The following is a 25,938-nucleotide window of genomic DNA, read 5'->3' as shown; positions in this document are numbered from 1 at the left end:
ATTTATCCTATTACGACATTTAGAGTTACCTCAACGAAGAAGTGCAGAGTACCAATTCCTTAAACGATGTCTCACAACGAACCTCCCCGAACGAATGTCTTTTTAAAATATGTAGAAATACTGTAGTTATAGTGGGTTTAACCGCCAAGGTAAAGATGTAGACAACATTCGTACGGAACGAGTGGATCGGAAGTCACATGCGGAAATTAAGGAAAATACGTAATCGTCAAGTTCCGAAATTTATACGTAACGTGGATGGATAAAAATAAACGTCTCCAACTCCTCATTGCCAACAAAGGTGAACTCCTATTACTTGCCCCTCTATACATGTACTATAAGTAAACAGCTCTTTGCATTCCTTGTCGACTATACGTGGGTCGTTCATATCTGTCGTCTCACTTTACACTTAATCCAGCTTTCCATCGAAACTCGATCATCCATCTAAAGGGGAGGAAACAAACAAAAAGTACAACGAGCATTAAAGACCACTAATAATGAGACTCTCTACTATAAAGTATATTTTTTCTTCGTCGCTGCTCTTTACAAATATACTGGCATCAACGATACCGGAACATGAAACCACAGACCAAAGCAGTAAATACGTCATTTTACCATTCAATAAATTGGTGGGAGATAGTTACGAAGATGCAACTCCAGATAAGAAACCACATTTTGCTCTCGTAAAAAGAGATGGATCATATGAGAACGTTGCAATCAAGAATGAACAAAGTTTCTACTCTGTAGAATTATTGATAGGTACCCCCTCGCAAAAGATTACAGTTTTGGTGGATACAGGTTCTTCAGATTTATGGATCATGGGTTCCGATAATCCATATTGTGCATCTACAAGTAATGGGAAAAATGTTATGAGAAAGGATGACTCCAATCTTCCAGATGGTATTTTGTTTACGGAAATTACTGTCACCAATCTAAGCGATTTGACTGGTTTTTTCAGCGATTTCAGTTTTATTCCCATGTCTGAAACTGATATTCCTACAGGTGTGACATCTACAAATACTGTTGGAGGTCCTGTATTTCCTACACAGACAAACAATATCGCTCTTAGTGAACGTACTATAGATTGTTCTCAATATGGAACTTTTGATAAGAATCAATCCTCTACTTTCCAAACTAATTTCACCTCTTTCCTAACAAGCTATGGTGATTCAACATTTGCTTCGGGAACTTGGGCTCATGATGTTTTAAATCTTGGTGGTTTGAACATTACAGGACTTTCATTTGCTGTTGCAAATATGTCGAATTCCACCGTTGGGGTTCTGGGGATTGGATTACCAGGGTTAGAAACAACATATTCTGGGTCTACCAGTAAATTATACCAATATAATAATTTTCCAATGCTTTTGAAGCAATCAGGAGCCATCGATTCAACTTCATATTCCCTTTTCCTAGATGATTTAGATGCCAAACAGGGCAGCGTATTATTTGGTGCCGTAGACCATACAAAATATGTAGGTAACTTATACACCGTCCCCATGGTAAATATCCTTGCATCAAAAGGATACCCTAATCCAATTCAATTTGATGTGACCTTAGCCGGTATTGGTATTCAAAATGATTCCAAGAATTATACTGTGACAACAAATAAGTTTCCAGCATTACTGGATTCTGGTACCACCATTAGTTATTTCCCTCAAGAGGTCGTTCAAACCATTGCTAGACAATTAGGTGCTCGTTATTCTTCAGCCTTGGGATTTTACGCCATGAGTTGCAATGGTGTTAGCTCTTCAACAAACTTCGTTTTCGATTTTGGTGGATTCCATATAACTGGTCCTGTAAGTGATTTCTTATTACCTACGTCCGGAAATACATGCGTATTAGCCATGGCTCCACAAGAATCTCAGCATATTCTATTGGGTGATATCTTCCTAACTCATGCTTATGTCGTTTATGATCTAGATAACTATGAAATTTCGTTGGCTCAGGCCAACACAGGAACACAAAACTTGGATTCCAACATCCAAATCATTTCAGACAGTGTACCAAGTGCCATTAAAGCACCATTATACTCTGAAACATGGTCAAAGGCAATGCCAATTTCAACTGGAGGTAATATATTCACAGTCCCAGCAAATGGCTCTGCTACTTCAACTCATTCAGGTTCCAGAGTAACGTCAGGCTCATCTACTTCTGCCACAGGGTCACAAAAGAAGAATGGTGCTCCTGCCTTGATGGTTGGAAGCTCTTCTTCCATTTTCGGTTCGTTATTATCGTTGATTATGGCTTATCTATTATAAGAAAGCCATGAACTTTTTTTCGTTCTTTTTTTCACTCATTTATTCAGTATATAAAATGTTATCACTTTTACAAAAGTATTTAATATGTAATAATCTTTGAAAAGAATAACCAGACATTTCTCAATATTTCATCGTTTTTTGTATGCAAATAATGTCAATTGCTGCAACGAGAATTTATTTCCGCAATCGCGCACTTCGAAGGAAATTAATAGATGAGAGTGACAATGCACATATATGACTGACTTCCCAAAAACCGTCTTCACTGAAACCCCAAGAAATACCAAACAATCAATATGCTAAAGTATCATATGCAAGGGTTCAGCGGGTATAATGTCCAATACTCGCCTTACTTCGATAACAAGCTCGCTGTAGCATCCGCATCCAATTATGGTCTAGTGGGAAATGGCCGGTTATCCATCCTTGATATAGCACCGAATGGACAACTCATTGAAACTAAGTCATTCTTGACACAAGATTGTCTCTTTGATATAGCATGGAATGAACAGCATGAAAAGCAAGTTGTTGTAGCACAAGGTGACGGATCTTTACGGTTGTTCGACATCGATCTGGCGAAATACCCAATTGCCATATTCAATGAACATAAGAAGGAGGTAATGAGTTGTAATTGGAATTTAATTAACAAAACCATGTTTACAAGTAGCTCGTGGGATGGTACTGTCAAGATATGGTCACCAACAAGAAAGGAAAGTCTGTTAACGTTACGACCTACACCAAAATGGAAAAAACACCTTGATTCAATGGAACCAATAATACCGAAAAGACGAAATAATATTCAAATTCAACCATCTCATAAGATAAACATGCCTAATAATAACAATAATAAGGATTGCATATATCAGTCACAATTTTCACCTCATGATCCAAATTTACTCATATGCTGTTCGGGGGATTCATACACAACGATATTCGATTTAAGGGATCCATATAATACACAACGAAATTTCCTTTCTCATGCGGGAATGGAGGTACTTAGTGCAGATTTCAATAAATATAGACCCAATGTATTAGCCACAGCTGGTGTTGATAATAGTATCCGTATTTGGGACTTTAGAATGTTAGTTGCTAGGGACGCAGCTATATGTATTAATGAAATAGTCAATGCTCATGACTTGGCTGTCAGAAAAGTTGTTTGGTCTCCTCATCATTCGGATATCTTACTCTCCACTTCATATGATATGAGTTGTAAGATCTGGAATGATTTGAGTTATGATCCTATACAACAACGAAAAACTGGAAAAACCAATAGTCTCGATTTTACTGGGAATGGTTGCAGGTTTATTATGAACCAGCATACTGAATTCGTTTTTGGAGCCGATTGGAGTATGTGGGGCCAACCGGGATATGTCGCCTCAACAGGTTGGGATGGTAACGTATTTATATGGAATGGACTAAGAGGTTGATGGGGGACTTTAATACCCTTCCAATGGAAATGATATAATCTTAATAGACCTTAATAGTTAAAAGGATTATCTAATGGAATATATTTATGCATATTCCTTTCATTTCGGAGTAATTCTTTATTTTGAAGATCATTGCATATTTTAAGGAGGGTAACCCGAAGAAATCCCGGCACAACAATATTTCTCAAAAGGGAAACTATGCTTACCCTACCGTACTAAAAAACCAGTCTAGCTTCCCTTCGAAAATAATCGTATACGGTGTAGTAACATACTGAACTAAGATTTAAACGTTGATTAAACAATTCTACATCCTTGAAAGTCAATCAGTGTATAATTATCGCTCCCATATTTCATCTTACACACTGCGATTGTTGATAGAATGTCGTTACCATTAAAGCCATTTACAATTGACTCGCATAGTAAGCATCTGGATTCAAAGCAAAAGAAATTTCAGACAAGTATTCAAAGAGCTCTCGAAAGATTTGATTCAGTAACAGAATGGGCTGATTATATAGCCAGTTTAGGTACATTATTAAAGGCATTACAAAGCTGGACACCCAAATTCCAAAATGTGAAATATTACGTTCCCGAACCTTACCAGGTCAGCCGAAGACTCACCTCATCGTTGTCCCCTAGTCTACCTGCAGGTGTTCATCAAAAGACATTAGAGGTTTATACATTTATCTTCGAAAATATTGGACGAGAAACATTATCGGCAGAGAGTAATATCTGGGTCCCAGGGATTTTACCCTTGATGTCATATGCTTCCATGACAGTAAAATCTCATCTAATTGAGTTGTATGAGAAATATTTAGTTGTTCTACCTTCAGATACATTAAAACTATTGATTAGACCATTGTTAGCAAGTTTGTTTCCAGGTATTGACGACGAAAGTAACGAATTCTTACCTTTAACGATGAGATTAATTGAAACATTGAAAAATAATTTAAAAGATGATTCATTATTTTGGCAAACAACATTCTTAGTAATTACAACAAGCAAAGATCGAAGATTAGGGGGACTTGTATGGTTAACTAAAAAGTTTCCATCATTAAATGAGGTGCCCCATTTGGTTGCAGAAAGAAACAAGAGTGAAATTGCAGACACTTCTGATAAGAAAAATAAAAAAGAAACTGTTTTATCCACACTTCTACCAGAAGCGAAGAGTTTGGTCTCTCCTGAACCAGGAATGTTGATTCGTTGTATGGTTCGTTGCTTAGATGACGAAAATGACTTATTGATTAAAAGAGGATTATTGGACTTACTTGTCCAGCGGTTAAGAATTGACTCACCGGTCCTAGTAACATTGGCAAACTTTAATGACACTAAGCTACTGGTACTGAGTTGCTGTAAGACGGCTTTGAATAAAGATATGTCATTGAATCGAAGAATTTGGAATTGGCTTCTTGGACCTGCTACCGGCACCTCTGCAAATAATTTAACAAAGGAGGAATCTCAAAAGATCAGTTCAGATGATCTTGGACAAAATAATGAATATTTTTCCAAATATGGGTTTAAGCCTCTTATAGAGGGTCTGAATGATATGCTTGAAAGAGAGGAAACGTTGGTAGTTGCCTTCAAAATATGCTTAGCCGTAATGGACAGATGGGAAATAGGTTCATTAATTATACCAGAAATGTTTATTAAGCTTCTCATTGCGGCAAAAAAGTTTTCTGAAAACCAAAATGTGATCAAGGCTGCCAGTAGTTTCTTCGATGCCGTGGAAACAAATATTATATGGGGCAAAATGTTTGAATGGTTGATGGTTTCACACGATTTAGATTTCTTGCAGTTTGTTATATCTACCTTTAATGTAAGCAATGATGAAGAAATAATTGTCCGCCATCTACCGCTGATGTTGTTGGCAGTTTTATCCTTCCCAACCTCTGAAACAAACAGTAAGGATTCGTCATTTTTGAGGTACGATTTGTGTAAAAAATTGTTAGATCACATTCCTGAACGTGCATTCTTACCATTAAACCACTCAAGCTTGAACGATGATGAATACGCTGAAACTGATAAGATATTGGATAAAATATTGAACTACTATAAATGTGTAGCTGACCCTCTGAAAGTGCCCATCCCTGAAAATCCAGATATGTCGCTATTCCCCTTCAGTTCAGAAGATTTAACATTTCTGATTTTTCGCCGAATGGAAGATTTACTTATCGATGATCTTGTCACCTATGAGAACGTTAATGCAATGGCAACTGTTTTCATCTTGGCTTTTGAGAAAATTCCTTCTCAATCAGATACCGTTGAATCACACCCTCAAGTCTCGTTAGAAAATAAACTCATTCAACCAATTTTTCAAGCCGTAAGGAATTACCCATCATCAGGAGAATCTAATCCAATAATTGGTATAGTAAATATCTACAGTAATTACCTCATTAGCCGCATGCCTTTTATTGATTCTATGAAATTGCTTAAACTTGTTATGGAACGTCTGTGGTGCTATATGAAAAAGGCTAAAACACAATCTGTCGCAATCAATTGCCTGAAATCTTTAGAAAGGTGTATATCATCACAGTACATTGAAAGTGCATTATCCAATTGCTTTGTTAAAGAAAAAGATGTTACGAAACGTTTGGCTGTTTTGGATCTGCTGTGGACTAGACTTGGTTCAGATACATCCATTTTGAACCATCCACTACAATTGATCATGGATGAACTTTTTGATAATCAAAATCCTTACTACCTTAGTGTCTCGAAATGGATATCACTAATTCTATCTTCTGGATCCTCGAATCGTTTCTACAAGATCATGGTAGAAAACATATTAAACTTCCAATTTTTTGAAAGAGGTAATCTTATAGAATTAGATGACTTGGATGCATTCACATACTATGTGCAAAGCCTAACAAATGTTTTAAAAACAAACAGTGATGAAATTTTGAAGAATTTTGGCTTAGAATTGACTAAATCAGTTTCGATCGATAGGTGGCCAAATGAAGATACTTCTACCTATAAAACATTAATGATAGTGGCAACCTTGAAATTTTTGGATATAAAACAAAATAACCATGTCAGGAGTATTCGAAGCTCATTAATCTTGCTTGATTGTCTATTAGATGGATCTGAAAGCAATTTTAAGGATATCGTTATTTTTCTATTGCATATGTCCTCTAATTATATTAATGGTGGAGAGTTAGAGTCTGAATTGATTGCTGTTTCATTGTTGGATATTGTGTCTAAGGTGCTCCGACTATCACATGCGAATACCATCAAGTTGAATATATTTGATGACAACGCCACTCATTTGAAGTATATTGATTATTTAGTTACAAGCGTAACTACAATGGAGGCACCTCTAGTTGTCGCCTCGTATGTGAATCTACTGTCTGAAAGTACCTTTTATTTTGAGCAGTCCATATTCACTATGATATTGCCTTTGACGTCGTCATTAGTCCAAAGTATCCAGCGTCTTTTTACCTTATTTAAGCAGACTGGTAGCCATTTCGAATCTATTTCTTTATTCATGCGCGGCATACAGGATCTTCTTCAAATATCTCATGGATATTTGACTGCAGCTGAACGAGATGGAACACTCACTGGTGCAGGTTCGAAAGGTGATTTTTTCCAATCAGTTGTTTCAAATGTTTTTTATTCAGAGTCATCTACGATGGATTCGAAACTTCAAGGTGAAAGAGATGTTATTCTCCAATGCTTCAAACAAGTAATTAAGTGTTGTCTTGATATATGGTGTTGGTCGCATGAACATGCCGAAACTTCTACTGAGGGAAATGCTCAGGAAGTTTCTAACTACAATGCTTATAAATTTAAATTCAAATCTAAGGAATTGTTGGAGAAACTATTTTTTTTAGAACCTTCTGAGGTTCTAGAGACTATGATAAGTTTACGTGATGATGAAAGTACAGTCACCCTAATCCATGTCCTAGATGGGAATAAACCAGCTGTGAGTATTCCATATATCTTCTCCAGTGTAATTTCCAGGTACAATCGGAGTTTTTCAGCGAAGTTTTCTGTTTCTCCAGTTGCAAAAATAGGTACATCTAAAATTAATGGGGTTGAAACTTCATTATATAAAAAATTATCTGGGGTTAAAATAATGCACTTCCTTCTTCGATACGTTGTATCTTTAGAAAATTCCTCTATTGAAGAATTTTACGGCGACTTCATCATATTCTTCAAAGAAGTTTCTACTAATTATTCGTTTTACAATGAAATATCACTTTTAGTGTTGAAATTTGTGAGTATTATAGCCGAGAAAATAGCAAGGTCTCAATTCGGTGAACAGAAACGTATAAGAAGAGACATAGCTGATACTTTTATGAAGTACATTTCTAATGCACTTTCTGATTCAACTTCAGGATCCACTGTTGAACCTCAAACCTATGCTGACGTTAACTTTTTAATTCCAAGAATTTCAAGTATAGTCAATGAAAATGTTAGTGGTGACAAATTTGGGATAACTATAACTACTATTGTAACTAAGTATATTTCTCCAGCTCTGAAAAATAAAGGTGATACCACCTTTTCTAGTGATATTACAGATCTTATATTGACGATTACCAAATATGGAAGTAAAGTTAAATTATGGAGGAATTTACTAAACGACTTTTTTCAAGATGATAAAAAGTTACATGTAATTGGGACGAATCCTATCTGGAGAGAAATTATACTTGAATGGACTTTGTATGCTGACATTAAGGCAAGGTTAATGAGTGATTTATTACTTGTTACTGAGTCCAAAAAGGTTGGTTTAACGCCAACAATTATTGCGTTTAATTCATGGAATGATGCAGAGATTGATAATAAATGTCATAATTTCTTAAGAATTTCTTATATATTGTTAATTGCGCCTAAGGACACCTACTTATTACATTTCCAAGCGTTAATATCCTGTGTCTCCCAATATCTAATATCCAAGGAATCTAAAATTCAATCGAAATGCTGGATTTTACTTCGAGCAATGTTTTTAAGATTTTCTGAGTCCCACTTCAATGATTTTTGGTCTATGATTACTTATTGTCTCCAAACTAATTTACAAGAATTTTATGAATCATTACAGATACAGGCCGAAATCGATTCTGATATTGTATTACAGATTTGTAAAACTTTAGACTTGTTATTGTCACTAAATCTTGAAGGATTTAGTGCTACGAATGAATGGTTGTTTGTTATTGATACGATTAATTGTATCTATAAAACAAATCCATATATAGCATTGGCGGATGAAATATTTGAGACCAAAGAGTTTGAAAGTAATAAGCTCAATACATTAAACCTTGCTAACCAAGCTGATACTGTGTTACCGCTATTAACTGGTATACATAGTATTGAAAAATACACTCAATTGAAGAACTTCTTCCAAAATTTAAGCTACTCACATTACGAGACCACTTACAGTTTGAAAGCTACTGATTATCAAGCTTGTGAAAACGATCTGATGCTTGATATTTTCACTTGAAGTATGTATTACAAACTATTTTTAGTTATTCATAGAACCTTTTATCCAATGACTTTATCTATAAAATTTATAAACACTTAAAACTTCCCAACCTGCCTTTCTATGCTCGACTAATTCGGCCTTCCAGCCATGCTTTTCCTTCATTCCCTTCACAACTTCTTCTGGTTTATTTCTGGCGCAGAATAAGATGTATGCAACACCATTGGGGGAGAGGATGATGTCCAAGTTTTTAAGTACTTTGTTCGTGACAACCATTCCATCTGCTCCTCCCAAAAGTGCCAGATCCACCCATTCATCGATATCGTCTTTGAAGCTTGGAACCATTGGAACATTGTCAGCTGGTACATATGGTGGATTGAATACCAATACGTCGATTTCTTTATTCCTTAAAGAGGAGGTTAAATCACTTTGAACAGTATCCAGGAATTTATCTTGGCAAGCGTTTAATTTTGCAGTGGCATGAGTAGCCTCTAAAGCCCAAGGATTTATGTCTAGCGCGAAATATATAGATTTATTCTTGGATGGTATCCCATGCTGTAACATGAAGGTCGTAATTATTCCTGAACCGGGGCCCAGCTCACATACTACAGATAGATGAGAATGGAATCTTTCATTTAGGAATTGCTGTTCCTTCTCAAGAGAGTCTAAAAGAAGAAAGCTATCCTCGGCTGGTTCGTAAACTTTATCGTAGTCACATTTGATATATGGTGTCGCTAGCATTATTATATTTTAGTGTAAATGTTGAACTGTTTCTTGAAGCAATTGATCGTGCTTCCTGTCGAGTGAAAAAATGTTCGCTATTATTCAACTCTTGATTTCGAGGTAATGTTAGCCTTCTACAGAAAAAGAGAATATTACCAACGAAATACAGGGAAACGAGGTGATAAGTAGGTTAATAATATGATTATTAAAGTCAAGACGCTAACTGGTAAGGAAATTCCAGTGGATATTCAAGGTACAGACCCAGTGTACCGTATTAAGGAGATGCTTGAAGAGAAGGAAGGCATCCCTCCATCTCAACAAAGACTAATTTTCCAAGGAAAACAAATGTATGTGTAAATGATTAAATTATCCCATGAGATTATAGAGCTGACAGTGCAAGGTATAGTTACTAACTCGTATAAATTTGATCAACTGATCCGCTTTTTGAAGTGATGACGAACAAACAGTCAGTTCTGCTAATTTGATAGATGGTATGCAACTTCATTTGGTGTTGACTTTGAGAGGTGGTCATTGATATAGATGATGACCTAGAATATAGCCGGATATTGTTCTATTTCGTTGCAGGGATTGCGTATATTATAGACTATGTAAGAAGGATATTTTCTCAGATTGAGTATTTAATGTGTATACTACCATACATCGCAAGGATCGCAGTTATTAAGACCATGAATACTACTTCTCTAACAGTTTCTTTGATTGAAGACTCCTGTATGACGAATTAGAAGAAAGAAACAAGGGTGTGCGGGAAAATAACGACGAGCTGTCGGAGTTGACTACGAGTTGTTGATCTTCGTTTATGACTAATGAAGTAATTCCCCACTTCTTCTTAGTAGTAAAGACCAACACATGTTCTTGAAGGTGTACTTAATATGTGCAAGACTACTAACACTACCATTATTATCTATTGTTACCGTAACACCACACGTTATAATATTGATCCTTTCCTCAACTGAACTTGAAACAAACTACGAATATGGAACTCCCTACAGAGGTTCTCGAAAAGATTGTAGAACTTGGTTTGGATAGCTGCCAAACCTTTATTTCGTGGGCTCAGATATCTGGCTATTTCAGAGATTTTATTAAGGCACAAGTTGGTATAGTTCTGGTACAAGACGGTCATGACGGCCCAGGTGTGAAGACATTCCCTTTGGATTATAACACATTAATAACAAACTCAAACAATTTTATACTTAATACAGATGAGCTACTTACCTTTGATGAGGATTTATTTCGAGCCTTTCTGAAGAAATTCGGAAATTATTTGATTATTATTCAATCAGATAGATCGTATAGTGATGCAATAGCAGCAATATTAGGTTATATTGGTCATGACACTCCAGAGGGTGCCAATATTAACGTTATTTATAACACTTCTGTGGATTTCCTGAGCAAATTATATTTCAGAGAATTAGCATTATACCGAACTTGTATTAATCTTCGTGAATTGCATATCCTAGGGAATTCATTGCCCATTGAACAAGGGATGTGTGATGTCGATACATTATTTCAAACAACATATATTTACAACTTAAAGTCAATCTATTCATTGGATATAAAGAATCCAGAACATACTTTAATTGCTCCAGGATTGAGCGTAATAAGGCAAATCAGTTGTACCGATCCGAATATTAATCTTTTCGATTATTTGGCCAAATGTCCCAAGTTAAAAATTATAGGTTCTACCAATTTCCCTATCCCATCAGAGCAACTAACGTATAAATTACCTCATTGCAAGTACATTGGATTGAATGGGTTTAACTCTGGTGTCACATATCCGCCAATAGATGGGTCAGAAGTCTTAGAAGAAATCACTTTATCTCCTTCTTTAAGGGCCATTGACCCCAAATTTTGCAACTTATTTTTTCCACATATTCGACGTTTAAATTTGAAATGGAACACAGCTTCTAACTCCTTAGTTAAATTTCAGAGTTGTGATTTTCCCCATCTCGAATATTTTAACAGTAGAAATTCCATTACACCATGGTCAGATCTGATTGACTCTGGTGCAACTATCAAAACATTGCAATTAAATTTACTAAGATCTGACCAATTGGAATGGCTGCTTGCTTGTCCATACGAAATTGACACATTATACATTACAAAGGTAGACGCTAAGAATTCTGACTTTGTTATTGATCCTGTTTTTCAAAATACGTGTTTTAGTTGTCCTAATATGATAATCGATATTGAAAATTTATGGCAATGTTATTTACTGCAGACTTTCCTAATTCCAAATCTTCGGACTTCTAGTTCTTTATCAATTAAAGTGAATGAAGCCAAGTTAATTGAGATTATTAATACTACCACCAAATCGTTACAGAGTTTAGGATTAGTACATGAAGATAATTGCATTATCTGTAAACTACCCCCATTGAAAAGTTTAACTTTGACGTGTCTGTCTAACATCTATGAACGTTCTGTAATGATGGATGAGCTTAAAAGGTCAAGTTCTACTTCTTCTTCGGTAAGCAGTACTACGATGGCCTACAGAAATATATTAGAGGGTGCAGCTGCCATTGATTCTGCATTAACTGGTGGTTCTCATTATTCCGTTTCTCCCTCAGAATTTAGAAGGAATAGTTTGGCAGGATTTGATGATAATACTGCAAGAAGACAAAGCATTATAACATTCTCTCACCCCACTGGCTTGCAACCTAACAGAAGAAGATCGTCGGCTACAAGCCCCACCTCTCCTACTATATCAGGGCAATTTAATATTGATGACACTATAATTGATGATGTGATACTTTTTGAACTACCTATTGACTCACCATATACTCTCACGTTAAATTTAGCATTGTTGGAGTCATCGCTACTCAGTACCAAAAATTTAGAAGAAAGAACATTTCCATGTTTAAGAATATTATTAGATAATTCGGTTATTGACAGTAATTTTACAACCACGGAGTCTTTACTAAGACTTCTGGCCTTAGAAGTTATTCGAACAATTAGCTATTCTTATGACCTGAAGCTTCCAGGAATCAAAATTGACACTTTTCAAGTGATTCTTGATTTGTCTTCCTCTCAGGATGTTGACAGCTTATGTTTTGATGAATCTAATTTTGCAAGTAACTTGAGTCATTTTTTTAAGTCCTTCGGTCATCTTCAGAATTGGAATACAGTTTTAGTGCATGCTGACGGCGAAATAGATCAAGTCCGAACAAATAAAACCATATTTTTAAAATTTTGAAACCCGACCGCCACCAAGATTATTGTTAAAATTATCATTATAGTATAGTCTACTTATTGCGAATGTAACTTTATGCATTAAATAAAAACCTTTTATAATGAGTTTACTACTATTTTTATAGAGATGTGAATAATTTAAGTCTGCTTGTTATTAGTTTCTGCCGCTGCCGTTGTATCCTCAGTAAGCTGACCTGCTGGACTTTCAATAACATTAGGAGCAGCAGTGATTGCGTTGGATGCAGTCTTCCCGTTATTTATTTCAGATTCAGTAGCTTCAATCAAACTTTGAACTGGAGGTCCATCCTTCTCAATTTTAGCAATTTTGGTAGGCGGTTCTTCTGCTCCTTCTTCAGAAGCCCTTTTCTTGTTTTCACGTTCTGCCATATAACTCCTTGCTGCTTGGAGTTTATCATTATGAATCTTCTCCTTATGTGCCAGATCCTCTAGTTTTTCATTATTCTTCCTTTCCGTCCATTGTTGCATTAAAGATGCATCAAATAGACCATCAATGCCAACATCCTCGTTTAATTGATTAAAATTAAAAAGATACTGTCCTCGTAGTGACCGCAATAATTGCCAGCGCTTTACTATCATATCCTTTGGTTGATGTTCTTTTTCGAACTCATTGTTCGTGGACTTCAATTGCCATTTTTCTCTTAATTCGTCAAATAAGGTTTCGGAATTGGAAGTAGGCCTGTTGATATTATTTAAACCAGTTTCGATCTTCCATATATTGTTTATTGCTTTATTACCTAGTTTAATAAAACCGAATTTTTTGAATGAGTAATCAGATTCTTTAACCTCCATCACTCTTTCCTCAGGTAATACAAAATTTTGGAAATTTTTGAAGCTATCAACTTTGGTATCCAGAAAAAGGGAATCAGAATCCAATAATTTTTGAATTAGGTTTGTGAACACTGGGTCTCTCGTACTATAAAAGTGTAAAATACGCTTCTTCAATATAAAATGGCAAAATGTAGATATCTTATTGGATTTCGGATCGCTTTGCTTGAAATTGTCAAAGTTGACGTTTAGCATAGTTGAATCTTTTTGAAAGCAAGTTTTATAAAACGTTCGTATATCTTCGGACGTTATAAATCTTTCAATAAATGACATCACGAAACAGGTCTGTAAGATAAATTGTTTTCTGTAGAAATCATTTGTATATGTCATCATTTGATCAAATAATGAAGTCGGGTTAGTGGTCGAAATATCTAATAAGGTTGGTTGAGGAAGTGCTTCGGTTTGTGATGTCATAAATTCTTGCCAAAATTCCTGCTTTTTTATCATCATGGGTTCGGATGTAGTAAGGAAACGTGGAGTCTGAACTTTAGTATTTTCAAAATTGGACTGATAATTGATGTTTAATTTGTTGTTAATCGTCCCAAGCTTTTTTTGGTTCGATTTCATTTCCCTGTAAAAAGAATCCTCTTTATCAAGTAAAGCATCAATTAAGGATTGTAATGCTGTTTCTATATCTTTCCTCTGTTCTATTGGCGAAATAATAAAGCCAATGGGATAGCTTATTAAATTTTCTATGATAAAGATATAATCTTCGAAAAATATTTCTGGTGCTGTTCTTCTTCTACCTTCGGTATCGACTCTATTCCAAGAACTTCCTGAATGTTGAGCTTCCGAAATAGTTGCTGATCTATTAAAATTAGACTCTTCGTAGATAGGCAACAATTCCGATAAAAACTTCTGTAATTTATATTTCATCTTAAAATGTGCTGGGGTATTAAGAAATGAATTTATCTCGCTTGATTCTAACATCTCATTCCAATGACGTAATCGTTCAGATAATGGTGCTTTATAACTAATTAAATTGGACATATTTGAAGTGATTTCTTTACTATCGTCATCCTTTATAGTGTTTGATTTGAACCATTCTAAACGAGACTCTGCGTATGGCCAAAAGGCGAGTATACCAGCTGGCCAGGTCAATAAATCAAGTGTTGTGGCGAAAAGATCAAAATATGTTGATGACCAGGAGTTAGGGCTATGCCTATTTTTTTTAGAATTATAACAAAAATCCAGTGCACTTGCGGCCAATGTTAGTTTAGAGGACAAGTTGTCGGTTTGGGAAATTTCATCATCTTTCGTCAAAAAGTTGGAAAATAAATCAGTAATTATTCTTTTTAAAGTTAAATCTACCAAAGGATCATTGTTCGTCTCCCGTGAATCGGTGGGTAATAAATCCCATTTGAGAGACAGTTCATTTTCCGGGAAGTCGGCCTCCTCTAGTGGCTTTTGTAGAATTGTTTCCTTATGTTCATCAGACACTTTTTTTAATACAGGAAGCAGAGAACTCGCACATCTCTGTATTATGATTTCAAATTGACTCATTTTTCTTTGGGGAATAATTGGTGTAGGTTTGCCAAGTCAATTATCGAGAATCTATTGGCTTTGTATGTAGTCTTTATATTTCATATCAATTTTATGTTTTCAGGCGGTTGAAATTTCCGAAAAATTAAATAACGTTGAAGACGATCTTTGTCGACAGATGAGGATCACGGGATCATATACTAAAAAAATAAACGAACTTCCAAGTGTGGTTATAATATTATTAGAATTTTGAGAGAAATATAGAGGTTTTAATACAGCGCTTATTCAATTATTTGTTAAGAGTAATCCTTTAATTCAAAGTATTCTTCCTTATATTACGTAAGTAATATATATTAATATAAATAAATACCCAAAGGGTCCAGCAGTCAAAGACGTCTCAACATGGTAGCTTATATACGTTAGCATATGACATAGTGTCCAATACAATGCAACCCCCTACTTGCATACTAAGTGGTCTGACACGTCCGGTGATCGATCGGATCGTGTCCCTCCGAAGGTGGCCAACCAACGGTTACCCGTATTAAAAGACTTATAACAAACGGTTATGGATACTGTGTAATAACGCTAACATTATTGTTTTTATCTTATCTGAAGGTTTGGTTAATTTTTTTTTTCTAACTAACAAACACTCATACTAAGTAAATAAAATATTTAAACACTCATCTCTTATTTAGTAATATTGGAGCCCAACAAAAATTTCAAATGGCTTGTTTGCTCAACTAACCATAATCTCAAACTTTCTAATGACTTCTATCAAAGAATGCACATTGACTGTTATTAAGAACCAATTACCATCTGGGTAGTTTAAATGTTATATTTATGCATCAAGTTTTTAATCGTAATACTTTTAAAAACTATCAGCCACGTTATTACATAATAACAATGTAATAACTTGTTTATAAAATGCTACACTTACAGAATGTCATTCTATATGTTTCTAGGTAAGTTAAAATAAATAAACCATGCTTGCATTTGAAGATAGAGAATTGTTCTACCAACCACCCATATCATGTATTGTTGGCAAAACTACAACGGGAACTCGACAGGAAAAAGATTCACCTTCTAGGCTCTCCTTTGAATGGAAAAGTGTACCTTTCTTATCTTCATAAAATTGTTCTAGTGCTACATTCTTTGATCTATCAGCCAGTACAAACTTAAATAACAACATGTATTTTAATTGGAAGACATCTGTTTTAAATTGGCTTGATAGTTGATTCATAGGTGATTTTGGGACAAGTAGTTTAACCGGCAAAGAACTACATTCATCAAAACATATGTGATGTGATTCGTATATCGCAGTTACCTTGGGAACGCCATGCTTATCCATAGAATCAATAATGAATTTCGAATTTATAGATTCGAACGATTCCAGGGTAACAGTTACTGCAGTAACCTTTCTTGAAGTTGGTGAATCTTTACTAAATGATAGCATTAGATCAATATCCTCGGAAATCGTGAAAAATTCTTTCGAGAATGTCAGTTTTGCTATCTGTTCGCCATTTCGGTTGATTAAATAGTTTTTTTGCAAGTTTGTTAGTTGTTGTTGTAAAATAGGTAATGTTGCATCATCAGGTTTAGCATCATTCCCCTCTTTTACCATTCCAGTACTCGACATCTCCCTTAATAAAGATATTGTATCTCGTACAGAATAATGGGAAGTTTCTTTGCTTGAAACGAATTCAACACCATCTTTATTAAGATAGCTTGAATCATTATCTGAAGTATCATCAAGTGGGGGGAATTGAACTTGAAGTTGCAGATCCACAAGTTCCTCAATGTGTTTGGAACCATTTTGATTTGATTTTACAAGCTTAATAAAGTTTTGCTTTGCCTTTTCAACAAGCTCATTCGTTTCTTGAGAATCGACTATCGAGGAGTTTCTTCTCCCAAATGAAACTGTAGATGCCGTGGATACCTTCCTCTTATTAGAATGTGTTTTTTTTAGTTGTTTTACACTTCCTGGCTTTAGTATAAAAGGTTTCTTATTCAATGTAGCCATAAATTGACACCCACTACTATCAACGAAGGGGGAGACAGTGATTGGTACCTTAACTAAATATGGATTCATTGTTTCTGATGTAATTTTGCTAACACCAAATTCCAAAGAATAATTTATGGAAATATTTTGAGAGTTCAAATATGTTGGGACAAGCTCCTTCGGAAGTCTTGCAGTTCTAAAATGGAATACTTTGACTTCACCTGCTTCCAATGTTAATTCGGTGAAAAGTAAGGTCTGAGGAACAATAAAAATGGGAATTTGCTTATACTCCGGAATATTTTGTATACTACCTAATTCAAGAACAACATCTGCGTTCGTACTTACAGCATTCTTATCGCCATATGATAACAGACCGTTAGTGACGGAGGTATAATCGGAATTGTAATAGTGTGATATTTCTTCCTCTTGATTAACCTTGCTCGTCAAGTTCCTTGATGCCAAACGGTCAATACCAGCCATCTTATTACCTATATCATCAAATTTCTCAGAGTTAATTATATCAGGATCAAATTGGCATATACCAGATACTTGAACAAAACTTGATATAAGTTCGACTGGCTTATGATATTCCAATTTTTTCATTAATTCCACTAATAGTAACTTCTCCTGTTCTGTTGGGCTATTCTCATCAGCCTGTCCATCGGTTCTCCTAATTGATTGAAATAGGGATTTCATTGTCCAAGTTGAATTATTCTTTGTCTCAGCTTCCTTTTGTGCAGGATTGCTAGCTTTTTCTTCAATCTTCTGATGCAATTCATTCAATTCAGTCGTTATCTGTTCATATTCTTGAGGAAGTCCCAAATGTCTCAAACGGAATACCATAGAGATATGCTCTCCTGCAAAGTACGGATTTGATTCATGAACAATCTCCAATCTGACATTGTCTGATATTAGGAAGGAGTCAATTCGATGAGTATGCATACGTATATGTGTGTCTAGTATAGATCTTTGATTCTTCAGTTCTTGTTGGAGGATTCAGACTTCCTAAATCATTGTTCAAATGGTGTAAGTCACCTCTAATATTTGACTAAGATTGGTAAAAAAATTTTCTTCCCCGCCAGGACTCGAACCTGGAATCTTCTGGTTCGTAGCCAGACGCCGTGACCATTGGGCCACGAGGAACAAGAATTCTACTTTTTGTTACGTGGATCTCTCCAAATAAGCGCTTTCAATAATTTTCTCTGTATGTATAGATCGTTTGTCTTTGGCGCAAGAAAAGAGTAATAAGAAGGGATATAATCGGTGGATAGAAGTTTTGAATAGCGGTACCACCAATATCCTAATGTGAAGAGGCCAGATATCAATTTTGGTACAACGTCTTCTACAAAGACACAAACTGAATACCATGCAGCCATCGACGCGACACGATTAATCTTAGATTTTCGTGTCTGTCCACATTGAAATACAAATTCGTAGTTCGTATTCCAATATCAAGATGGGTATAAATAGACCAATAACTCTAAGTCTTGATAGGTTATTTACTCATTTTCTTATTCAAAATGTTTTTGATTGAATAATATGGTGTGAAGTTACGGCTAGTACTATTTTTTGCTTCTACATAGGCTATCCCACTCTTAAATGCTTGCCCTCCACATTCCCGTAAAGAAAGTGGTGCATGGGCAAAAGAATCTCCTTATTTTTCATACGGCTTTTTATATACATATTACGTATACAGGGCTTTTTATTCGAACATGTTGCTATTGACAAGATACAGATAAAATCATGTGATCTAATTATTGTTTCACCTGCCTTCAGCCCTTCACGAATTGTTACCAAAAGAATACAACTTCGTATCACCATTGAATCGCAGTCCATCGCGAAATGGTTTTATCTTATTCCAGAAGAACAACAACGCAGCATATTTGGTAAACCACTTCTTCGTGAATTGAAATACCAGCTAGACGATGATCACGAATACATATTAGTCAACAATCAAAATATTGATACTTCTCCCATTGCTACTATTAATTTATCATCCACTTCTTTCTTTATAATAAAAAAAGCCAATCTTTTAGAAATTCTAAAGTCAAGGTTTTCAGCCGTCTTCGCTTCTACTCCCTCTCTATCGGTTAAACACATTATCGTTGTTGGAGTAGTACTAATTGCATTAATAGCTTGCTCATTTATGTTAATGTCAACTGCTCCTGTTAACCTGAAAGGTTTCGATTACAAGAAACCGAGAGCCTACTTTACCAGTGGTGGATCTAAAAATCGCTATCCAGATTTATATTGAACAATCTTTAGCTAGTGGTTTATTAGTTCGAATTACTCAAGATGAACTTGTCAACTTATGTCTTGTTTCCCATTTATTACAGAACTCAACCAAGATCCCTATTATTACCTTCTTGGGATTATACCAAATGCTTCCAAATTACTACAACCGTTTTTTAAGGTTACTAACTCTAAAACAATTAACAATAACATATCCAAGTCCAAATTATTTACCATATTACACCACATTTTCAAACAGTTTAGAAATCGATTACGAAACGTTACCACTCATGTTGTTTGATCCACAACTACGAGCATACATTTATACAGATGCTAGTCAAAAAAGAGAGACATCTATGGTCTGTCAACCTGAATTATACCAAGGGAAGACTTACCTTTATCCAATTACATTCTTTTCAATCAGATTTACTCCAACGCAATAGAGATTTGGTCCTTCTGAACGTGAAGTTTTCGCTATTCTAAATACTATAAAGAAAGGCTCATTTAATCCTTTCAACTCAGATCACCATTTTTACTGATAATGCTGGTATTGTGAGCATTGGTCGCTCGGATAGGGAGACTCACCCTCATTTTCGAAATATCTGGATCTTCTGAATGGATATCGTCTCAAATGGAGAGATATCGCGGGTGAACAAAAATTTGTTGCTGATTATCTTAATCGATATGGCCTCGATAATCAACCAAAATTAAAGCGCTCTGATATTGAAAGAATCGCCATTGACATCAAAATAAATGAGCGAGCTATTAATGCAATTGCTACTACACCAACAACTGACAATTTAGATGCACCTTCTGATAACTCTACTCATGTTTCGCCTTCAACATTTTCCATTTTTAAAAACCTGAATCCATAGTTACTCTATGGTTACTCCCCTATTTAAAGAGTCAATTTTGTCAGCGTAAAAACTGCACCACTTCTAAAACACGTAATGCCTTAAAGCTTGTGTTTGCGTCATAGGTGGGATACAGATGAAGAGCTGAGATGAAATGAGATGGATAATAATACGAAGAGTATTATTCCATTACGTATGGCAACGAAAATTTTGGTTCTCACAATATTTTACCGCTTAGTAATCTTTGCACTGTGGCTTTATTAGGGCTTATCGGCGTCTTTTAGGATAAAATAACTTCTTTCATTAAAAAAAAATAAGGTTACCAAGGGTTGAAGTTTTTGAAACCTATTTTTTCTTCAAAGACCCACATTGGTTAGGGCTTTACTTGTAAACGCTTTTTAAACCCTCACAAGGCCTTATTTTCACTAAAGGTGCCGTTTCTGTAAAAAGAGGGTACGTACTTTAGTAAGCTCAGGTTTAGAAAAGGCAATTTAGTTCACTTAACACCCTGACAAAATGTTTAAATATATACCAATAGATATCTAGCTCATCTTGTTATAAACCTTTTCAAACTCTTAACTCATAACGTAGAGCAATAATTCATAAACTTACTGCAGCCAATACACCGTTCATTAATTGGGAAGACAAACACAATGACTTCCGATTTCGAAGCTTGGATTTGCAAAGCTTGTAAGTCATCTGAAGGATTTGGTCCCATATCCTTTTATGGTGACTTCACACAATGTTTCATCGATGGAGTGATTTTAAATTTAGCGTCTCTATTTATGTTGATCTTTGGTACAAGGCAATTGATTCGATTATGTACTATGAAGCACCCCGGGGTGAAATATAGAAGAAATTGGATCATCGTTTCTAGAATTTCACTAGTCCTATTACAAATCTGTTTTACCGCATTATCATGCTTGAATTTACCACATCATAAGCACAAGGATTTTACCGTTATAAGTCAATACACTTTAACATTGTTATCGCTATTTGTGGCCGTATCCTTACATTGGATTGAATATCATAGATGTAAAGTGGCAAGCAGCATTGTTCTGTTCTACTGGTTATTCGAATCTGTTGGTAATATTGCCAAAGTGATTAATTTCTTAATTAGACACACATACGAGGATAAATGGACTTTTGGTCACATCGTCTTTATTTTCACAGTATTCCAAAGTATTGTTTCTGTTGCTGTATTGTTATTGGAAGCACTACCTACAAAGCCATTGATGCCATATCAAGAAATTCAAGAACACTTATCAAGAAGAAAAGTGAATCCTTATGATACCGCAAATATCTTTTCCAGAATCACCTTCTCGTGGATGTCTGAATTGATGCAAATTGGTTACAAGAAATATTTAATGGAAACTGATTTATACAAATTACCAGAAAGCTTTAATAGTTCTGAATTATCTGATAAATTTGAACATAATTGGGAACACCAAATTAAACATAAAGCAAATCCTTCCCTAGCTTGGGCTTTACTTTTCACTTTTGGTGGTAAAATGATATTGGCGGCTTTATTTAAAGGTATTCACGATTTGATGGCTTTCACACAACCACAATTATTGAGAATTTTGATTAAATTTGTTAATGATTATAACGAGGAACATAAAGATGATTTGGATGCCTCTTTTATCATGAAATACCGTCATTTACCAATAGTTAGAGGTTTCATGCTTGGTATTGCTATGTTTTTAGTAGGGTTTACTCAAACTTCTGTTTTACATCAATACTTCTTGAATTGTTTTAATACAGGTATGAATATTAGAAGTGCATTAACTTCTGTCATTTACCAAAAGGCTCTTGTATTATCTAACGAGGCCTCTGCTACCTCGTCTACTGGTGACATTGTCAACTTAATGAGTGTGGATGTTCAGAAATTGCAAGACATGTGCCAATTTATTCAATTATTATGGTCTGCACCATTCCAAGTTATTTTATGTTTGGTTTCCCTTTATAAACTTTTAGGGAAATCAATGTGGGTTGGTGTCCTTATCCTAGTTATTATGATTCCTATCAATTCATATTTGGTAAGAGTTCAAAAGAAATTACAAAAGTCACAAATGACATACAAAGATGAGAGAACTCGTGTTATTAGTGAAATGTTGAATAATATCAAATCGTTGAAATTATACGCCTGGGAAGTTCCATACAGACAGAAGTTGGAGAACGTGAGAAATAATAAAGAATTGAAGAACTTAACCAAATTAGGTTGTTACATGGCATTGATGAGTTTTCAATTTAATGTTGTCCCATTCTTAGTGTCTTGTTGTACATTCGCCGCCTTCATTTACACTGAAAATAGACCATTGACTACCGATTTAGTATTCCCAGCATTAACACTTTTCAATCTACTACACTTCCCATTGATGGTTATTCCAAACGTTTTGACTATGATTATAGAAACTTCAGTGTCTATCGGTAGATTGTTCTCCTTCTTAACCAACGAGGAATTGCAAAAGGATGCTGTACAACGTTTACCAAAGGTAACAAATATCGGCGATGTGGCTATCAATGTCGGTGATGATGCTACTTTCTTGTGGCAACGTAAACCAGAATACAAAGTTGCTTTGAAGAACATTAATTTCCAAGCCAAAAAGGGTGAATTGACATGTATCGTCGGAAAGGTCGGTAGTGGTAAGAGTGCAATGATTCAAAGTATATTAGGTGATCTATTCAGAGTGAAAGGGTTTGCCACCATTCATGGGAACGTTGCGTATGTCTCTCAAGTCGCCTGGATTATGAATGGTACTGTCAAAGAAAATATTTTGTTCGGCCATAAATATGATGAAGACTTTTATCAAAAGACGATCAAGGCTTGTGCTCTAACAATCGATTTGGCAGTATTAATGGATGGAGATCAAACTCTAGTTGGAGAAAAGGGTATTTCACTTTCTGGTGGTCAAAAGGCTCGTTTATCTTTGGCAAGAGCTGTTTACTCAAGAGCTGATACTTACTTACTAGATGACCCATTGGCAGCAGTCGATGAGCATGTTGCAAGACATTTGGTTGAACACGTCCTAGGTCCAAACGGTCTATTGCACACCAAGACCAAGGTTTTGGCAACAAATAAGGTGTCTGTTCTATCCATTGCCGATTCAGTTTCTCTTTTAGAAAATGGTGAAATTGTTCAACAAGGTACCTACGATGAAATTATGAAAGATGATTCATCCCCCTTAAGTAAGTTAATTACAGAATATGGTAAGAAATCTACTGATTCCACGTCTAATGTTACTCCTTCGACATCAAGTTCCAATATTCACGAACAAAGCGTCCCATTGGAAGCCGAATTGAAAGAATTGAAGAAATTGGAAGATATGCAATTGGTCACAAACGAAGTTCAAAGTTTAAGAAGAGCAAGTGATGCTACTTTACGCAGTATTGACTTTGGTGAGGATGAAGATACAGCCAGAAGGGAACACCGTGAACAAGGTAAAGTTAATTGGAAGATCTATATCGAGTATGCCAAGGCTTGTAACCCTAGAAACGTCTTAATTTTTGCATTTTTCGTCGTCTTGTCCATGTTCCTTTCCGTGATGGGTAGTGTTTGGTTAAAACACTGGTCTGAAATCAATACAAAGTACGGAAGTAATCCCCACGCAGCTCGTTATTTACTTATTTATTTCGGTTTAGGCTGTTTCTCTGCTTTGTCTACTTTAATCCAGACTATCATTCTATGGGTCTACTGTACTATTCGTGGTTCCAAATATTTACACAATTTGATGACTGTTGCAGTGCTGAGAGCCCCAATGACCTTTTTTGAAACTACTCCAATTGGTCGTATTCTGAATAGGTTCTCCAACGATGTTTATAAAGTCGATTCAGTATTGGGTAGAACGTTCTCTCAATTCTTTGTGAATGCAGTTAAAGTTTCTTTCACGATTATCGTTATTTGTTTTACAACTTGGCAATTTATCTTCATCATCATTCCCTTAGGTGTGTTCTATATTTATTATCAACAATACTTCCTTAGAACATCAAGAGAATTACGTCGTTTGGATTCCATTACCAAATCTCCTATTTTCTCTCATTTCCAAGAAACATTGGGTGGTATTACCACAATTAGAGGTTACCAACAACAACATAGATTTACACATATTAACCAATGCCGTGTTGACAACAATATGAGTGCATTTTATCCATCTGTCAATGCAAACCGTTGGTTAGCATACAGATTGGAAACTATTGGTTCCCTTATTATCTTAGGTGCGGCAACCTTATCTGTTTTTAGATTGAGACAAGGGACGCTAACTGCAGGTATGGTTGGTTTATCTTTAAGTTATGCATTGCAAATTACACAGTCCTTAAACTGGATTGTTAGAATGACAGTCGAAGTAGAAACAAACATTGTTTCTGTCGAAAGAATAAAAGAATATTCTGACTTGAAGAGCGAAGCACCAGCAGTAATCGAAGACCATAGACCAGCTGAAACATGGCCTGATGAAGGTGACATTAAATTTGAACATTATTCTACACGTTACAGACCTGAATTAGACTTAATCTTGAAGGACATTAATGTTCACATTAAACCCAAGGAAAAAGTCGGTATTGTGGGTAGAACTGGTGCTGGTAAGTCATCTTTAACATTGGCTTTATTTAGAATCATTGAAGCTAGCTCGGGTAGAATTGTCATCGACAATGTTCCAATTAATGAAATTGGTCTTTATGACTTAAGGCATAAACTATCAATTATTCCTCAAGATTCGCAAGTATTTGAGGGGACAGTTCGTGAAAATATAGACCCAACGAATGAATACACTGATGAACAAATTTGGAATGTATTAGCGTTATCACATCTAAAGGATCACATAATTTCAATGGGTGACGAAGGATTGAACAATCAATTGACAGAAGGTGGTAACAACTTAAGTGTGGGCCAAAGACAATTATTATGTCTAGCAAGAGCTCTGTTAGTCCCATCAAAGATTTTATTATTGGATGAAGCTACAGCCGCTGTGGACGTTGAAACTGACAAGGTTATTCAAGAAACGATTCGTACAGCTTTTAAGGATAGAACAATTTTAACTATTGCCCATAGAATAAACACCATTATGGACAGTGACAGAATAATAGTACTAGATAATGGTACGATTAAGGAGTTTGATTCACCCGAAAAGTTGTTGGAGAATCCTTCCTCTTTGTTTTACTCCTTATGTCAAGAAGCAGGTTTACAGAACAAATAATCTTCTATGTAAAATAGTGTAAGATGCTTATCATCTAACATACTGTTATTTAATAAGAATTTATATCAATGAAAGGGAACGGTTAGACCCTATATTTAAGAGGTGTTTAAGAGCAAGATATCCAAGACCTAGAGCACCAATGCCCAAGCGTATCTTCTTTGGGCCCGACTATACTGGGAAAGTTGGTACTAACCTCAAAAGGAATATGACACAAAAGCGCTTCATTTTTCTTCCGCCGCGAACTACACATAGTAGCGTCACAAACACTTTCTTCATTTCAAGAAGTATAAAAGCCTTCACTGCTTGAAGAGTGGTTT

The 25,938-nt window shown here is 35.5% G+C and overlaps 9 protein-coding genes and 1 non-coding gene across 10 annotated transcripts; 6 read left to right on the top strand and 4 right to left on the bottom strand.

Moving 5' to 3' along the window:
• Window positions 1-494: 494 nt before the first annotated feature.
• Window positions 495-2,255, top strand: MKC7 (aspartyl protease; the record flags this gene model as incomplete). The annotated part of the gene is made up of 1 exon (XM_003674765.1): window positions 495-2,255. One exon carries the CDS (start codon window positions 495-497, stop codon window positions 2,253-2,255), a length of 1,761 nt encoding a protein of 586 aa, XP_003674813.1.
• A 293-nt stretch (window positions 2,256-2,548) lies between these two features.
• PEX7 (Pex7p) lies at window positions 2,549-3,676 on the top strand (the record flags this gene model as incomplete). Its single annotated transcript, XM_003674764.1, has 1 exon — window positions 2,549-3,676. The coding sequence occupies one exon, from the start codon at window positions 2,549-2,551 to the stop codon at window positions 3,674-3,676; it is 1,128 nt and encodes a 375-aa protein (XP_003674812.1).
• Window positions 3,677-4,055: 379 nt separating this feature from the next.
• DOP1 (Dop1p) lies at window positions 4,056-9,107 on the top strand (the record flags this gene model as incomplete). The annotated part of the gene is made up of 1 exon (XM_003674763.1): window positions 4,056-9,107. The coding sequence occupies one exon, from the start codon at window positions 4,056-4,058 to the stop codon at window positions 9,105-9,107; it is 5,052 nt and encodes a 1,683-aa protein (XP_003674811.1).
• Window positions 9,108-9,161: 54 nt separating this feature from the next.
• Window positions 9,162-9,827, bottom strand: MTQ2 (S-adenosylmethionine-dependent methyltransferase; the record flags this gene model as incomplete). The annotated part of the gene is made up of 1 exon (XM_003674762.1): window positions 9,162-9,827. The coding sequence occupies one exon, from the start codon at window positions 9,825-9,827 to the stop codon at window positions 9,162-9,164; it is 666 nt and encodes a 221-aa protein (XP_003674810.1).
• A 976-nt stretch (window positions 9,828-10,803) lies between these two features.
• NCAS0B03510 (uncharacterized protein) lies at window positions 10,804-13,020 on the top strand (the record flags this gene model as incomplete). Its single annotated transcript, XM_003674761.1, has 1 exon — window positions 10,804-13,020. The coding sequence occupies one exon, from the start codon at window positions 10,804-10,806 to the stop codon at window positions 13,018-13,020; it is 2,217 nt and encodes a 738-aa protein (XP_003674809.1).
• Window positions 13,021-13,154: 134 nt separating this feature from the next.
• On the bottom strand, window positions 13,155-15,365 carry HPR1 (Hpr1p; the record flags this gene model as incomplete). The annotated part of the gene is made up of 1 exon (XM_003674760.1): window positions 13,155-15,365. The coding sequence occupies one exon, from the start codon at window positions 15,363-15,365 to the stop codon at window positions 13,155-13,157; it is 2,211 nt and encodes a 736-aa protein (XP_003674808.1).
• Window positions 15,366-16,356: 991 nt separating this feature from the next.
• On the bottom strand, window positions 16,357-18,285 carry RGP1 (Rgp1p; the record flags this gene model as incomplete). Its single annotated transcript, XM_003674759.1, has 1 exon — window positions 16,357-18,285. The coding sequence occupies one exon, from the start codon at window positions 18,283-18,285 to the stop codon at window positions 16,357-16,359; it is 1,929 nt and encodes a 642-aa protein (XP_003674807.1).
• A 128-nt stretch (window positions 18,286-18,413) lies between these two features.
• On the bottom strand, window positions 18,414-18,486 carry NCAS0Btrna15R. The gene has a single exon. It is a non-coding gene; the product is annotated as a tRNA-Arg (tRNA).
• A 493-nt stretch (window positions 18,487-18,979) lies between these two features.
• NCAS0B03480 (uncharacterized protein) lies at window positions 18,980-19,597 on the top strand (the record flags this gene model as incomplete). Its single annotated transcript, XM_003674758.1, has 1 exon — window positions 18,980-19,597. The coding sequence occupies one exon, from the start codon at window positions 18,980-18,982 to the stop codon at window positions 19,595-19,597; it is 618 nt and encodes a 205-aa protein (XP_003674806.1).
• A 1,485-nt stretch (window positions 19,598-21,082) lies between these two features.
• Window positions 21,083-25,621, top strand: YCF1 (ATP-binding cassette glutathione S-conjugate transporter YCF1; the record flags this gene model as incomplete). Its single annotated transcript, XM_003674757.1, has 1 exon — window positions 21,083-25,621. One exon carries the CDS (start codon window positions 21,083-21,085, stop codon window positions 25,619-25,621), a length of 4,539 nt encoding a protein of 1,512 aa, XP_003674805.1.
• Between the last annotated feature and the right edge of the window lie 317 nt (window positions 25,622-25,938).

The sequence above is a fragment of the Naumovozyma castellii genome, chromosome 2 (genome assembly GCF_000237345.1).
Source record: "Naumovozyma castellii chromosome 2, complete genome".
Taxonomy (NCBI): domain Eukaryota; kingdom Fungi; phylum Ascomycota; class Saccharomycetes; order Saccharomycetales; family Saccharomycetaceae; genus Naumovozyma; species Naumovozyma castellii.
This window is presented reverse-complemented; position numbering and strand designations above follow the sequence as displayed.